General features: G+C 38.3%; 1 protein-coding gene across 1 annotated transcript; it reads right to left on the reverse strand.

Annotated features, from left to right (window-relative positions):
• Positions 1–4774: 4774 nt before the first annotated feature.
• Positions 4775–16586, reverse strand: LOC112984326 (T cell receptor gamma constant 1). The gene is made up of 6 exons (XM_064506586.1): positions 16462–16586; positions 16020–16343; positions 13664–13717; positions 7158–7457; positions 6588–6656; positions 4775–5848 (listed from the first exon to the last, which is right to left on the reverse strand). The coding sequence occupies exons 1-6, from the start codon at positions 16502–16504 to the stop codon at positions 5715–5717; spliced, it is 924 nt and encodes a 307-aa protein (XP_064362656.1). The 5' UTR covers positions 16505–16586; the 3' UTR covers positions 4775–5714.
• Between the last annotated feature and the right edge of the window lie 770 nt (positions 16587–17356).

Below are 17356 nucleotides of genomic sequence, written 5' to 3' on the forward strand. Positions count from 1 at the left end.
AACAAACATGATTTGTAAAATGCTGGTACCTTATCATGTAGCATCAAGTCAAATATACACACACAATATATACACATACAATATATAGCTGCTGCCACTACAACCCAGATTAACACCCACCTCTCCAACAGATTAATGCAAGCCAAAAAAACCACTTGTCGTTCAAGTTATCAGGTTAAAAAAAAAAAAATCTGCCTTATGACAAAAAACATGGCTTTGGGAAAAAACTGTCAGGTTAAATTACAGGTCTCTTCAGCAAGTGCTTGTCAGAAGCTGGATGACTTACTTGTCAGAAGACCCTGTGAAGAGCAGGCATGCATTTGTAGACTATCAAGGAGACACTCCAAAAAAGTGTGAAAGGACGGGCTGTTATCCACTGAGTAGAGATTATTCCCGGGCTCCACGACCTGTGACAGGGTGTACTATAAATATAGGGCATTCACTAGGACTCATCAGGCAGCTCCCAGTGCAGTCCAAGCCTTGCTTCCTGACAGCGCTAGGGACACTCGTGCAGAAGTGAGAAGAAGAGGCACGTCTAGATTCAGAGGCCTTCCTATGTTTTGGGTGGAATTGCACTGACTACCCAAACTCACTCAATCCAAGACCCTTATATCCACTTTTTGTTAAGCTCTCACCTTTTTATGGTAAACAGTCAGGCATAATCCTGCATTCAAGAGGGAGTAACAACCTTGTCTGTCCCCTTGTAGGCAAGTTTCTCTAAAATTTTCTAATTGATTGTTATAATTAAACTAAACTCAGCTTTCTGTTTTTTTTCTCAACCAAACCCAAGCTGGTCTGACCAAAAATAATACCTTTCCCTGTAAGGTTTGCCTCACTTATGGCTAAGACTTATTTTGCATTTGATCAACCAGCAATTTGTGGTTTTCAGCAATGCTGGTAAGGTCTTGTAGCCATTATTCATCTGACTGCCATGGACACACTGGTTGGGATTAAGTGAATTGTGCTTTGATTCATAAAAAAAGCTTTCCCCTTTGCCAGCCAAGTTTCAATCATGCTTACTTGCACTTTGTTTTCCCCTGCCAATACTTGTATCAAGACAACATAACCTTTTTTTCACTGATTTTCTTGTTACATCTTTTCATCATACATCTCAACTCGGCTGCAACAATTTCAGAAACACTTGGAGATGTTTCTCTAGATCATCCTTTGTTTTTAATAGCTAAAGGTCGCCGACTTGGTACTGGTGTGACCAACAGAGAAGGTGTACCTGAGAGTCCCAGCCATGAATCAGGCAGCTTTGGGGAGGATTCAGACGATAGCCTCCATATACATTTCTGCCATAAATCACCCAGCAGAAGCTCAGGAGCCAAAACAGATGCCTGGGGAGTCTCTGCAAGACCAGGACCTGAAAGGTGTCTGGCACAGCCTCAGCAGGAACAGTTCCAGGATGAGAATTAGGTGGAGCATCCTAGACCAAGCACAAAGCCAGCTGGTAAGTGGAGTGTGAAAAGGGATCTGCCATAGTCACTTTTGACTTCCTAGACCATTGTTGTAGAGAAGTGGACTCTTTCAAGCTAGCTGCTTGTACAGATGCACATGAAATTGTGTTATAAAAGGCACATGGTTGTGCCTCCTGTCCAGCTGTTTGTTTCCTCAGGATAAGTAGTAACTGAAGAGGCATCCTGTTTAAACTGCTTCAAAACAAACTGCTGCTGTGCTCTGTATGTGTTTCCAGATGTACAAAGGATGAGGGGAAACAGAAAATCAGAAATAGCGACAGGGAGCATTGGTGCTGTGCCAGGGAAAGGTGAATATTCTTTCTGTTCTCCTTTTAATTGCAAATCAGGATCAACCTAACTATTGCTTAACTATTGTTAGTTGAATAGAAAGACAGATGTTGTAGGTACAGCTGTGAGCTGCTTCATGTCTAGCCCATTTGTAGACACTGTCTCTTAAGATCTTAAGATATTTGCCAGGAGTGTTTGAGTCATCCAAAGTGCCTTGAAACTTTTGAACAGGGGAACCTTTCGAGCCACCTTGTCATTGTCTTCGGAGTGTTACCAGCACGGCTTGCTCCCGCCCCAGCACTGGGAGGACACTTCTTGTCCCAGCAGGTGAAAGACCACCACCTCCAAAACACAAGCAGATGCCTGAAGAACAAGGTATTGGAATGTAGGTGTCCTACTTAGCTTAATCCGGAGAAACACCCTGGCATTTCTTGAAGGCACAATGTGAAAGGGTTATTTCAGGCAGGAATTTCCAACACAGCCTTTGAAGAAGGGTCTGATGTTTGTAGTATGAAGCTGCTGAAAGCAAGATATAACTTGGTAGCTGGGAGTCATGCTGTTGCAAATAGGCATGGGGGACTGGACAAAGCAGAATCCAAACTTAATTTTGCTGCATTATTTTCACAGGCAGCCTAGGAGAGGAGGTCCATGGTCAGATAAATATTATCTGAGAGCTCCTATTTTCCAGCAGGAAAAGGCAAATGCCTTGCTTTAAAGAAGATCTCTGATGTTTACTTTTTTTAAACTCCATGCATTTTCTTTTTTTTTTTTTAATGGATATGCTCACTTTCTGAAATAAAAACGTTGTTAAAACCTGGGCAATATGTTGTGATATTTTGTTAGTTGAGCTGCAGATCAGCTTGCACCGCTTCCTTATTTCTGGCTGGGGAATGGGGGGTTCTGAATCGTTTTTGGTTTGCCTGGATTTGGCTGCCTGTAGGAATGCCGTCTTAGTGCTAGTGACCTGTCATTACTGTGCCTGTTGTGTTTGCAGTATCTTCTGCAGTAACTTAATGACATGTCCTGTGCTGGTGGTGGACATTGTTCAGGCTGGAATAACAATCCTTTCACTATTTGCTGTAGCCCTGTATTCCCTGATTTAAGTGTAATAGTTAAGTATTGCTGGAAACTGGCTTTCTGTAATACTTTCACTAATACAGAAAACAGTAAATACGAGATGTCACTCTTTGCATTAGAAGTTTTCTGGCATGTGTTTTCCTTCAACTCTTCGATGATGCTTTCAGTTTTACAGAACTCAGTAGCAAGTATCTTCCTGTTGTGTTTCCCCCTTCTCCTTACTGTAAGGGACTGGAATATCTCTTACTACAGTCACTGATGCCATCAGTCATATCAAAGCAGCATAGCTGCTGAAAACTGAATTGTTGTCAGCTGTCTGTCTGAATACAGCTGAGCAAATGTTAATCAGCTACTGCAGTAAATATGGATTTTGAAAAAATATTGGATCACAGCCTATGTTATTATGGGAACCCTACTTCTTCTTTTTGTCTCTTTAAATATTCTAAGACTATACCTCTGAGATTTTTTTTAATTCCTCAGCAGTTTTTATGCTATGTGCTGGTGCCTCAGCTGTTTCAGAATCTCAAATTGAATATCTGTCTATTGAAGTCTCTCAAAAACTAATACAGAAGTCCACTGTTGTCAGGCTGCCATAATCCAGTTACGCAGGTCTGTCTCCTGGGGATGGAACCCATGGGTAGCTTTATATATCATCTATTTTAGAGTATTTTGATAGTTGAAAAATCAGTATTCTTAAGTGTGTATGTTGTTGCACAGTATAGGACACAGAAGGATCCCAGCAAGATAAAGAATACATTTCAAGTCCCTTTCTACAAAATAATAAATTTGTGCAAATTACTCCTGTGTGCTTTAACACACAAAACAAGAGTTCATCCCATTCTGTCATCTTGATTTCACTAGAAGCACCAGATTCTGTAACCATTCTCTTAATATTTGCATTAATAGCTGCAACTCTGTGACAAAAGTAGAGCAGCTGTAATGCTCCTACTTGTAGAAGCCTGAAATCACTGATAATACTGAAAATGAAAAAACTCAATCAGTTGGTGCAAGATGTGTGTTTGAGCAGACATGTCTTTCAAATGTTAACCAATGCTTGATCATAGAAGTTCGCATTTACTAGATAACACAGCTCTGGCATGCATTCATGATAAATAGGAATGCTGAATCCTGTAGACTTCCTTGAGCACCTGTTTTTGCAGTAGATGTAGTCCTTATGTGTTATGACCACAACCATGCAATTAGCTCAACCTGCACAGTGAAGAGTAAGTTTCACTGTTTTTTTTACATGTAATGTAGGTATGTGGTTTTTATCATTTTGTATTTCCATTAGCAAGCATGGTTTAGAAGCATACTGTGGTAGCAAACAGGATGGGCTGTGGTCTAACTGTCCTCACTTATCACCCGAGCTGATCACAGCCCACCTCCTCTGAACCAGTACTGACTGGTTCAGTTTGCAGGGTTTTTCCACTAAGTAACCAAACCTTCCTCTAAACAAACAACTCCCCCGACACCCAGAAGCCTTAAAACATCAATTTGTCCCTTATTCAGGCTAAATAAATAAGATAAAAATGATGTAAACAGTATATATCTCTATAAATAAACTTTTGGGGCCTCTGAGACATTGCACACACAAAACTTGCAGCAAGTAGTTGCATTGGCTTCAACATGCTATTTGTAAAATAACTTACTCCTCTGTGATTATTAGAACTGAGCCTGACTTATTTTTCCCTTGCAATGGTGTGAGCCCTAGAAAACATGTTCTCCCAGCTTAGCTGTCCAATAGAAAACAAATTTCATGAGCTAGCTTTTTTATTTTTCTATCTAGAAAAGTGTTCCATTTAATAGATTGAAAAGCAGAAAATTGACCTTTTTTAAAAGATCTTTGGCTTCCTGGGGAATCTGTGTGAGCAGTGAGAAATGAATCAAGTTTTCTAGCCATCTTAGTTCATGCAGTGGAAATAATATAGCACAAACTTTGGCCTCACAAATGCAGTCTGAAAGAAAGCTTTTATTGCTCTCTACATCCTTACAGATGTGGCAAGTAGACTTTTACTGTAAATACTGCAGGTCCTCACCTGCAAACCTGTGATAATATGTTGCCCCAAGTTGAACAAATGCTTTATGCAAATGCTTCTACTTCTGATTTTTCTCCAAACTTTTGAAAAGAAGAAATTTGCAGAGCGGGGACATGAGGCATTCAAAGTCCAACGTCTGAGAATTCTTCCTCTTTGTGAAAACACTTGCTCTGTCAACTTTAAATGGCTTCTCTAAACAAGATAATGTTTGTAATCATTACAACTGTTTTGTTTCTTTAAAAATACGTTGTGCAGGTTTACAATTTGTTTAACAGCACTGGTCTGTGACCAAGTGAATTTCTTAGAGTTGTGTAGGTGTGTGCCTTAGATTTGCTTTTATGCTCATTAAACTTCCTTTTAAAAAGACAATCATAACATTTTGTAATATTGCGTTTAATTGAATCTTTTAAAAGCAATATATAAGAAAAATACTATAAGTGAAAAGAACAAATAGCTGTCACTTTACAGCACTGGAATGCTCCTAATTAAGCCTTAAACATTAAATCTCTAAACTTTCTCTGCATGCATAACTGTTTTTAACACAAGGACCATCCTTATTTTGCAATACTAAATGCCTATTAAAATACAAGAAACATAACCTTACTCCTATTGCCCCCCACCCATTTCAATACTCAGAAAAATTAGGAGAAGCAGAGACTGATATAAAACTACTAGCTGTAAAGCAAAACAGGCCATGTGCACTAGTGATAGAAAATCCATTTGTGTTTTTGTTATATGTAACACTAGGAGCAAGGGGATCCATGTGAATAAGAATGCAGCCAAGCAAACTTAACAAGCTTACATCAAAGAAAACATATGTGCTGATTTAGCAAAGGTTTACAAAATCATTATCTTATGTTTTCTTTCCATGGTGCTTAGCTGGAGTCCTCATTCTGTATACGAAGAAGAGTACGATGACATAATACATGGAGCTTTTCAGAAGAAGGACTATGTACACTAAATACGCCGTCCTGTGCATTAAGTGATCTGGAATAAACATGAACACAGAAAAGTCTTGTTTAGCCATCGATATTCTGCAGCCTCCTAAAAGACAGGCAGAACCAAGACGATGTAGTACCTGTATTGCTGCAATTACATCACCTTCAGCAAACAGTGTATAAACAAATGCATCGTCTGCCTGTCCTCCGAGAGGGTTTGCACTGCTAACAAGTCCAATGTCAAGCGGGTTTCTTAGAACTAAATTGTTTGTCTAAATGCTGCTAGGGTGCTATTCTCTGCGAAGGCAAGAACATAATTCTAGTGCTTCCAGCACTGATTACAGGTAATCTTGTTTTTTCTCCAATCCTTTTGATTTTTTTTGCACACTAGTGTCTAAGATTTTTCCTCAATCCCTATTCAAACTAAAAGAGAGTTTCTTTTTCTGAAATGCTGGGCAGTTGCTGGTCTAGTATCAGCTGAAGCTCTGAGCATTTGACCACTTGAGTTATTTAAAACAACAGCATTTAATGTAGGCTAATAATGCACTATATTAGCCCAAAAAACACCTGTAGCATGCTAATAAAAGTCAAAGAAGTTTTATAACCCACAGCAGATGTTAATTCAGAGTAGTGTTTAAGCATCTTTATGTTGCAGACACCAGCAACTTAAAATATTTCCTGTAGGCCATTTAGAAGGATTATTTTCATCATGTTCTGAGCATGTATAACAATATTTAATTCTTCCATGACATGCATTGTATTCCCATGTTTAAATACATTTTAATTACCTCCATAAAAAATTGTACTGTTTCCAGAATATGCATTGCAGTCCTGTTTCCCTGCAGTCTTTGTAAGATCTAATGGAAAGAGAATTTAAACATCCAAATTAGGCTTGTCTTTAACAATAGTGAAACAGAAAAGAAGAGGCAGTACAGCAACAGTGAAATGGGAAGATACTATTAAACACTTAAGATCTATCTTTCATGGAAAGGAAACATAAGCAAAATGGACACTTAAGAACATCTCAGAGCAGATGTTCACGAGTAAGATTCATTTGCAGAGAGAAACTGGAAGGGAAAAATTCTTGTATACATGTAAATGGGTATTTGCTGCCCTGATTCAGAGCTCTGTCTTTGCCCTGCTCAAGGATGTGTCCATGAGGCTGTTCCTTGGCCGAATCTTCTCCTGATGTGCATTTTGGCTATGGTTGCGCCAAGAAGCACAGCCCCTTTCAGGAGCACTAATGCATTGGGTTATTTCTATAATTTTATTGCAAAGAAAAAGTGAGTTCTATATTAATATGCAGAATACCTTTTTTATAATATGGAGAATACCTGTTTTAAAAAGGTAGTATATACCTTGTATGGAAGTGGTGCTAATTGAATATACTTGGCTTTCATGCTCATATTTGCAAGAATATTTCTTGTTTTTGTTCTCCTTTGGTATGGTTAACCAGCTTCCAATAGAGTATTCATCATTATCTGCAGATTTCCAGATGTCTCCATTTACTACATTATCTGTCACTTCCTTTTCTCCTTCAGTCCATGTCACTCGAATAACTTCTGGGTAGAATTTCTCAACAAGGCAAACATATGTCAGCTTATTTTCATTTTCACTACTCAGGATTTCATAGTTTTTTGGTGCAGTAGTTCCTTTGTCTGGATTTGGTTTTGGAGGAAAAAAGAAAAGAATAAAATAGAGAGTTGAAAGATCAATAGTGTACAGAAATAAGTATTTCACCTAGATGTACTAACAATTTTCTCAGATCGGATATTCAGCTGCACAGTTTCTGAATTTCACAGTTTCTGAAGAACAGCAGCCTAAATGTCTTATTAACAAACATTTTAATTCTCCGATTTGTTATTCAGTGTTTAGGATGGGAACAGAAATGTCCTGTGTACAAAAGGAATTTTCAATTATAGGATGTGTGAATTTCCGCTGTTTCTGTCCTTCAACAAAAAATAAGTTCTTGCTTGAGCTGAATGGACTCTCTGACTTCGCATTCAAACACACTTTATACTAAATACTGCTTGGATGAACCCACATGTCAGGTTTTTGTTTCCACTCCAAAACAGTTACAAGACTGTGAGAATACAAAATAAGACTTTTAACTTTGTCTTTAAATGAATCAGTTGAAAGAAAACTAAAATGAATAGAGGCTTTTATGAGTAAAATACAGCAAACCAAACTCAAAATCTTGAAGACAAGATACAGCCCAAATTTTGTAAACCTGTTCTTTTTTAGACAATACACAGATGTTTAGAGTCCTGAGAATTTTCAGTCTAAACTTTAATACTGTTCCAGGTGTGTGGAGAAATATAATTTAAATGTAAAACTCCTCAGTGTACACTAACATCCAGACTGTGCTTCATTCATGCATCTTGTCTCCCAGCGTATTAATAAATCAGAAATTTTTAAAGAGATGTATAGCATCTGTTAAGTTGTCTTTGAAAAATTACCTTTTGTGTAATTGAAATTTAAACAAATGGCACCTGATAGATAAAGAATTAAAGGTTATACGAAGTAGATTTAAAAGCATCTCACAAAAGATTTCTGGAGTACTTTATTAGAAAAATAAACTTAAATCTGGCTATTTAAAACATGAGATATCTCTTCCAAAGCAGTTCAAAAAATTATTTTTGAGAATCATGTTAAGAAGCTGAAATATTGCTGAAGATATTCATAATCAACTTCCCTTCAAGCTGAATTAAAAAAACATTTAAAGAGCTACATGGCAGTGTAGACCACACAGTCTTCCAAGTGGTACAGCTGTCAGAAAGTGTGTTTGTCTCCACAAGTCCTTGACAATTATTAAATAATAGTAATATTTCTTGGAATAACTTTGTTCATTTATTTGATGAAAGGAATTTAATATTGCTTTGTAATGCTTATGCAAAGACAATTAAATGGAAGATTTGTCTATAACTTATTAAAGATGGACCTACCTAGCTGTCAAATCTTTGCAGGTTTATGTCCCCATTGTAAAGTGGATAAGACACTGCTAATTAGTGAAGATCTGCTCTACCTAAATAATTCTTTTTAAATCTGATATTAATTTTGTGGATTTGGGCCATTGTTTTTGAAGAAATTCTGTGTGTTCACCAGAGAATGATCTAGATAAAGACAGAAATATGGAATCACAAAATGCTCTGAATTAGGAAAGTTGACGATGCTGTTACTTTAATACTAGGTTTGTGTAAATGTATGAATTCGCACAAATGAAAAGCAAAAAAAAAAAAAAAAACTAAAAGAGAAGAAAGTTCTATATCCAAATAATATTTCTATATCCAAATATCATATCTCTTTGTACCAGCATTCTAGAAAGTGATATGCTTTCAGAAACGTGCTCCATACAAATATATGAACATTGAGCACATTTTACCATGAACAGTGAGCTGTTTCCACAAGCTTAGAGTTAATCTCTATTTCATTTGCCTCTCTGGAATAAAGCGTGTGTTATTAGGAGGAGTCCAAATCAGCCAGACTTTGTCCATACAAAAATGACTTTTTGATATTATAGAAGTGGAGAGCAACGTTAAGAGGCTGTTTTGGTTAAATATATACACTTCCGCAGTGCATGTATAGCCAGTGCTCATGGGCAGTTATTTTTGTCTACGCTTAAGTATGAGTGGGAGCTAGATGCAGATTTCAAAACTGACTTTTGTTGTATAGAAAATACTGCTAAAGGCTGATTTTTTAAGGCAGCAAAGAGATTTAGGTGTTCACCTCCTTGCACCACTCCCTCCCTCCAGATGCCTGCATAAATCTCCATCACCATTTTTCGGCAGCTAGAAGCAAAGGGTTTATAGTGTTGGTTTGGCCGAGTGGCACATTTTTCATGCATTGTGAGAAAATACATTAATATAAACATATATTTCTGTCAAAAGGTTTTAACCTTTCTTTAAATGATCGGGCTATTCTAGAGCAATCTTTCACGTTGCATCTCCCCAAGAAACTACCAGGAGATTCTTTCAAGTATTTCATACTTATTGTTCAAAAGAAAAGATAACCAGAGTATAAGACTTTCTACCTTCAAAAAGATAATCCTTATATTAATGAATTTTCACTCATTTTGGAGATATGTCATTGAAATGAAGATGTGGACTGAGTTTTCTTTTCTTCCCAGAAATAAAATTGCTAACAATTTTGTGGTCCCCTAGCATCAATTTAGGGGCTAGTTTTATCTTCTGTACGCATCAGACCTACCAGAAATGCAAGATTAACCCCATTTCCAAAATTATTTATCTGCTCCAGAGCTGTGAATGTTTCAAAAAGCATGATGTAGCTTTTGTCCCAGTGACACTGCCTCTGCAAAAACTCATGGCTTTTTCAGGTGTTTCTTTTAGATTTTCAAAGCTCAGTAAGATACCCTGACTAATTTTAGTAGACTAAAATGTAATTGTCCAGTTTGATTTTTTTTTCTCTTGGATTATCAAATCTGAATAGAGAGACAGAGAGAGAGATGCTTCCAGTTGGCATTTCATCATGTCTATTTTAGAGACTTCTATTAAGATGGGATAATTTCCCCTCCAGAGGTGCCAATGTCTTTCCATTTACCATAAAAAGATCTAGATGATTAGTTTAAATGAAACACCTAAATCATATCACTATACTGAGGAAGTCCAGTTTCTTTCCAATTATGTACAAGCTTCAAGCAAAAAGTAGTGCCTGAATAGCTGTGTACATGTGCATGCATGGGAGAGTCTCATATGCACATACAGATAACTGGATAACAATCAGTAACTGAACAAATGCAGTTTTCCATATATACATATATATATAAATATGTTTACATGTGTGTGTGTGAGAATATATATACACACATACCTATAAACTGTAGGTATGCTTAGGAAAAAAGGACGTAAATATATGTGTAGAGTTGGCTGTAGATTTTGATGTGCCTTTAGGCTGAGCTGTAAAGCCATTGATGTCAATAAGATGATTTTGCCCCTACTTTTCTGAACATATGATCTGAGCCTTTCTGAAGAATTTCAAGATAATGAACTTCCACTCCACTGTCCTTTTGGCTTTAGTAAAACTTTCAAAACATTTTGCTGTTTCATTTGTATAACAGTTTTCTAAGGCACGTTTAAACAGATACACAGGTCTTACTTTTTAAATAATAGATAAGCACACACATAAAATTTGCACTTATTTCATAAGCTGTCATTTGTCTTTTCTCTCCTGTACTAAGGCAGTGACTCTGCACAATATTGCACAAATAAAACTCTGGAGTTAGGCTTGCAATTATAGAGGTTATAATTATTGGGTTTCAAGAAACACATTTAATTAGATCAATTATTTTAGGATTTTTTTCCTAAGGAAGCTCCCCTACAGTTTGTCTATAAATATTTATAAGTAAGATTTAGAAATATATATATTTGTTTTAAGCTCAGATTTTACTGCTCATTATTGGATGGTCCCACAGAATCGTGTAACTTTGACCCTGAGAGCTTCTCAGGTCCCCTTCAAGACAGTGGGAGCTGAGGGCACTCAGCACACTGAGTTCATACACAACATTCTTGTCCTGCTTGCCAGCGACTTCTGATATCATCACAGGTAATAAAATAGTGTACTCCTGACCCACTGCAAGTCTCCCCACATACCCTAAAGAGCTGTCAACCTTCACTCTATTGCTTTGCTGTTACAAAACTTGTAAAATAGCTTTTTTAAAACACTTACCAGAGACGACGAGTTTTGTGCCAGTACCAAATATCTTGTAAAGATCCTCACACTGATATATTTTCTTACAAAAACTGCTTGCAACATTTTGAGCAGACAAGAATCAGTGAATTTTTTTTTTTGTTTGTTTGTTTGTTTTTTACAACAATCATGTGAATAGAGAGAGTCAATTCATTTGGTTACATGTATGTAGAAAACCTGAACTGAATCTCAGCTAATTCTGCTATTCTCAAGGAGCCCTTAGTGATGTGTACTTTAAATTCAGTTTCAAGATAATTGCTGTTACTGGTTAAAAAAACAAGATAAAACACAACTGTTGTTTTTTGGGTCATCAACTGAGCAACAATATTTCCTCTTGATTCTGCAACTGAGAAAGATCCTTCAATTAAATTTTTCTGGAATGGTGAGTGTTTTTGTCCACATGATTAAAAAAAAAAAATCTTGATTTAAATAATTGTATAATACAAAAATGAAGGCAAGCTCTAAACCATTCTATTTGAGGCTTACTTAATTTCTTTGCCTCTTTCTACTTTGTTTATTTGCCTCTTTACACCTCCCCAAAGTTCTCCTTTTTAATGAATATTATGTCTGTTTTCCCCACCAAAACATGAGGGCTCTGAAAACTACTGCAGACCACTTGTTGACATATTTCCAAGTAAGACTATGATCAGAAGTGACACAAAACACCTCTGCTTTTCAGAAATCTTTGTGATCCTAAAACAACAAATTACAAATCAACGAGGCTGGCTGTAGGAAGGACGCTATGCAGGGCTGGTGCCCAGGCTCCAGCCAAGCTCAATGCCCTCCAGGACACTAGAATTACATTGTTCTGTATGACCACGCTAAGCTCCTAGTTCTTATTGTACAGAAAGTAGTGCGTAACTTACCTGATACAATGAGTTTCGTACCATAGCCAAATATTTTTAAGTTGCTCGTACACATTGGATAAAACCTTTGCAATAACTGTGTAGATCTATTTTTGTTTATATGGGTAAATATTATTTTTAAAGAAAAACAGACTTGCTGTTTAATCAATCTTTAGGTCCTAGAACAATAAAGAAGGGGCAGAAACCTAAAGTAAAATAAAAAGGAGGAGGGATTTTTTAAGGTATCAATGGTGCTAACTAGGCAGGAGTCATCTTAACTAATTTTTATCTTCTGACTGTTTAGATGAACAGTGCAAATCGATCACCTTGGCTCCACATGTGCTTTGTGGAGATTGAAAGCACCAGCAGAAGACCTCTTTGATCTGTCTGATCAGATATTAGCTAACTACTCTTCTAAAAGAAACCCATAGAATCAGACAGAAAAATAGTGAACATTACACTGAGACCTAAGCAGAACGTGACTCCACATCAATATTTTTCTTGTCAGCACATGGAGAAAAACCCTGACTGCATTGGAATCAAAGCCAAAGGCCCCACCAGCCAGACACCCCTTTTTTAGATGATTGCAATCAGACAAACTGTTTCCATCTCAGGTGACTAATTAAGCCAACTCATGGGCAAGTATTGAAGCAGCTGAAGTTAACCTGAGACAATATAGTTTTGATTAAGTATGTCCAATGTTTTGGGAGGGAAAGCTCAATGTTTGCATGTTTTGTCTTTCTTCCTTAATGGTAGTAGCAATAATAACAATAACAAATACTGAAAGGTTTCTGCAAAAGCTAGGAAGAGGCGGTAGCCCTTCAACCTTGAACATCTTCAGACAATCCCAGGCATAACTCTGTTAACTCCTGTCATTCGGTATAGTCTGGCATACTCCTAAATGAATACTTCTTGCTCTTCAAAGAATTTGAGTAACCCAAAGCTTTGACATTTTCTTTCAGAACAACTTAGAAATTTTATAGAAGTTGAATGCACATCGTTAAAGACAAAAGGATCTTTTAGTTCCCTGGGTGTTAACTTTGCCATATTTAGATTCATCTTTAAAAACAAAATGATAGTGGCATTAGCTATACTTCTATTCTGCAATAATTGCTGTATTTCCCACATTTCATAAATAAACACAAAACAGTTCTGTTGCGTTCTGTATCTTGAAATGCTCTTTAAGGGGAAAATCCTGCCAAGCATTCGGTAGGATTAAAACTAGTGGGAGCTAAAGCAGCAGAGCACTTCATGCAGGCAGAATCTAACCATTGAAATGCATTGAAGAAGTTGCAAGTTTTACATTTCACACTTACCTGAAACAATCAGCTTGGTTCCACTTCCAAATATTTTTACATCAGCATCCCACTGTATGATAATGCTTAGCAATATCCCCTGCACCTCACTTTCTTTTCATAGGCTACAGAAAAGGTCTCTCTGATTTAGAGATTGGTGAACACCTGATCCAGCGCAGTAACTGCAATTTTAACAAGGACTACAGTCTTAGGAGTACTTTGATTTTCGTAGTGAGTAGAAAGTTCAGGTTTCCAAACACAGCACAATCCTTTTATCTCTGGGATTTCCATAACAAAGATCTGCTATCTCTAGTCTGTTGGGTTTTCTCAAAGATAACTTCTTCTAAGTTCTTTTAACTTGTTTTAAGAAGACAAATGGTTATATTCTAATTCCTGAAGGAAATCCAGACAATTCACAAGTTATTTGTTGGTTTTAAACAAACAGAAAACACATTCTTTTCTTAAGATTGACTGTCTTGTGAAGTCTTTATTGTGTGCAAGTACTTCAACCTGGCCCTCATTTCACTGTGCCAGAAGGAAACTTTGAAAACACTTTGACAAACATACCTGAAAGCATCAGTGCCAATGCCAAAATATTTTATTCTGGTTGCCAATCAATGTAACTTTCTGTGAGAACTAATGAATCTTTGAGGTAAAAGATTTCAGCAAACTCACAGTTTGAAGTCTATGTTATAAATGCACAGCCCACTGTCCTATTAAAACTTACTAAGCCCCAGGATGTGTTTAACTAAGTTCATGCACAATGTAAGTTTTTGTACTGTTCTCTCTTTGGCAAAATCATCTTTCTTGACAAACACAATTTCATTGCAAATTGTAGCAGAGAGCATTTTTGATTAGAGGCAATGACAACATTTTAAATTTGGGTTGAATCGTCCTCTGCTCTTTACATCTTGACATATTTACAGTCACCTAGCTAATCTCTCATATATTCTGAGCAACACACTGTAAGTAGTGCTTCATGCTCTAAACTGAGATAGGCATTCGTGTTACCCGTTGCACAGTTGTAACACAATTCAGATGAATGCAAATGCAAAAGGAAACCAATCACTTTCAGTAGAGCCAGGAGCTGCAAGTCTGTGCCATTCCCAGCAATTTTCCTCCCCAGTCAACAGCGACTGAACCAGCTCCAGCAACAAGAAACTTTTGCATTTCTCACTTGCTACCCTGAGAGTGGCTCTGCCAATGTTCAAGCAGTTCTGTTTTTCTTCCCTGGAGCAGCACAGGGAATAAACACAAACCAATATTTAAACTTTAACTTGCTCTGCATTTCTCCACTCCCCCATCCTTAATAAACATCTAGGAACTGTTCTAAAGGTGCTCACAGTATTCACCAGATCCACATATTTCTTGCCCATCAACCCATCCAACTGGAGCTCCATGCACAGACCACAGACAAAACATGACTTATCCTGCACAAATTATTTTTCCTACACTCTTTCATTCTTAATTTTTGTTCTCTTTGGAGTGCTCCATTTAGCAGGCGAAAGAAAAAAATCAATAATAAGGGTACTTACTAGAGACAATTAGTTTGGTTCCCGTGCCAAAGTATTTGATCCAGGTAGATGCTCCACACTAGGTTTTGACCTTACAATAAATTGAAGTGCTCTGTTGCTGTGCTGTGCTGTTGCTGTGCTGTCACTGGAGAAAAAACAGAATTTTCCAACCAGTCCCCAGGAAGCTTCTGGGAGGACTGCTGGGCCGTCAGCTCCTTGGCATTTCACATATTTCAGACTTATGCCCAGTTGTTCAGCTGATATCTCAACTCCCTAGTGGATGATGTAGCTCTGAAAAGAATGAATAAAAACATCTATTTCCACATCTCAGGAAGAATAAGTAGAAAGTCTTCCTTCTCTCACAGTTGCTAACTTTTAAACCAAAATAAGACTCATTTTTCTCTGCTTAAGACCTTATAAAACTTCAGGCTAAAGCTTATTATTTCCATTTTCTTTGTCAGGCTGAAGACCTTGGAAAGCTGCAGTAAAACATGCTGGGCTATTTCTGGGAACAGGAATATGGAGAAGTGCATGTTTTTGCCACTGTTAAAGAAATCCTTACAGCTGCCATGCTTGAGTGAAAGGAGGAGAACCTGAAACGCAGGGGTTGACCGGCCTTGAGTTAGGTATTTGCCTTGTACCATTCCCTTTGCACTTTGCATTTTCTCAGTAGGATTCTCTAGCTTTTGGCAGATGAAAACTCCAAAAAGTCAGTCTATGCTGAGCATGTGCTGGTTCTCCAGAGCCTCCATGTGAGGCCAAACTGCTCCTCCACACCGAGGGAAATGACTTGGGATCTTTTCAAATACTTTGTGGTTCAGAGGCTGAGGGAGTATTTGTTTAGGTGATGTGTGAGTTTCTATCACAGTGAGTGTCCCAGTAGGCACAGTAATAGGTAGCAGCATCTTCTGCGATTACATTTTTTATTGTGAGAATACACTGTTTCTGTCTAGAAAGTCTTGCAACTGTATACTTGTGCTCTTGGAAGTTACTGTCTACAGTCATCTGCTCTGCTGCAAGGTAGAGCACCCTGTCTGGAGCTTTATCCTCCTTCTGTTGATACCAATGTATGACGGTGTCTTCAAATTTTCCAGAGAAGTCTTTGAAGTGACATTCCAGACGTACACTTCCTTTAGACTTGGTGATGGAGATAGGGCTCTGCTGGGGAATTTCTTGTGCAAATCCATCTGGGAAGAAAAAGAGGAGAGAAGAGAGAAACAGTTATAATTCAGACATTGGGGAATACATCATCTGGTGCAGCAATGAGCACCTGTTAGGAAGGTAAGAAAGTAAGGAAGCACTTACAAGACCAAACCATTGTGGCCATAAGAGCTGCCAGCAGTAACATGTTTCCTTGTCGCACTCGGCAGCCGATAAGAGTCAGAGAAGAAGGAAACGGGCCCCACACAGGGACAGGGCGGTACAGGAGCAGGGAGTCACTCGTCTGAGGAGATCCAGTGACAGGTCTGTTTGCAAGCACGTGGGGCCACATTTGCAGGAAACCCGTGGCAGACTGGGGAAGGACTTAGGCCAGCAAAGGCTAAAACTGGTGAGAAGGTTTCTAGATAGATGTGAGAAACATTTGTGAATCCAAGGATTCTGACCCTTGAAAACTTGAGCCAGCGCCACTGAGAAAAGGTTGAAAGCAAGGGCAGCGCCAGCTGGGGAACAGGGTGGGAAGAGTCCAGCCCAGAGGCCACCAGTGAGTGCCTGAGTGGTGCCAGGCTCTGGGCGGAGATCCACACCAGTGTCCCTAATGTCGGCCTAACTGAGCAGGACGCATCCCACCAGGGACCTCATTTTGCTGCTTCAGCTCGGTTACACAGCTCCAGCACACTGAAATGGCCAGGATGCCCCTATGCCAGTGGTGCCCCCCACGGAAGTGGCACACAAGCTTGTTGCACCTACCAGGGCAGCTGTACAGTGAACATGTGCCTAGTCTTTGGTTTCAAATGTGGGAGGAAATATACAGCTGAAGATTTCAGTTTCAAAGCTCAGATAAGGCGCAAACACTTCTTGGAAAGAAAGACTTGGAAATAGAGGTTGCCTGTGCACCAAATGAGGTCTGCTTGTCAACAGCTGTTGCAGAGGTGCCTCTCGATAAAGTTGCACGGCCATCATGAGAGATCTCTCCTGTAACAGGCTAGCAGAGGCTGTAGGACCATCTGGGCATGAGGGAGACAAGCTGCTTCATCCTCCC

The sequence above is a fragment of the Dromaius novaehollandiae genome, chromosome 2 (assembly GCF_036370855.1).
Source record: "Dromaius novaehollandiae isolate bDroNov1 chromosome 2, bDroNov1.hap1, whole genome shotgun sequence".
Taxonomy (NCBI): Eukaryota; Metazoa; Chordata; class Aves; order Casuariiformes; family Dromaiidae; genus Dromaius; species Dromaius novaehollandiae.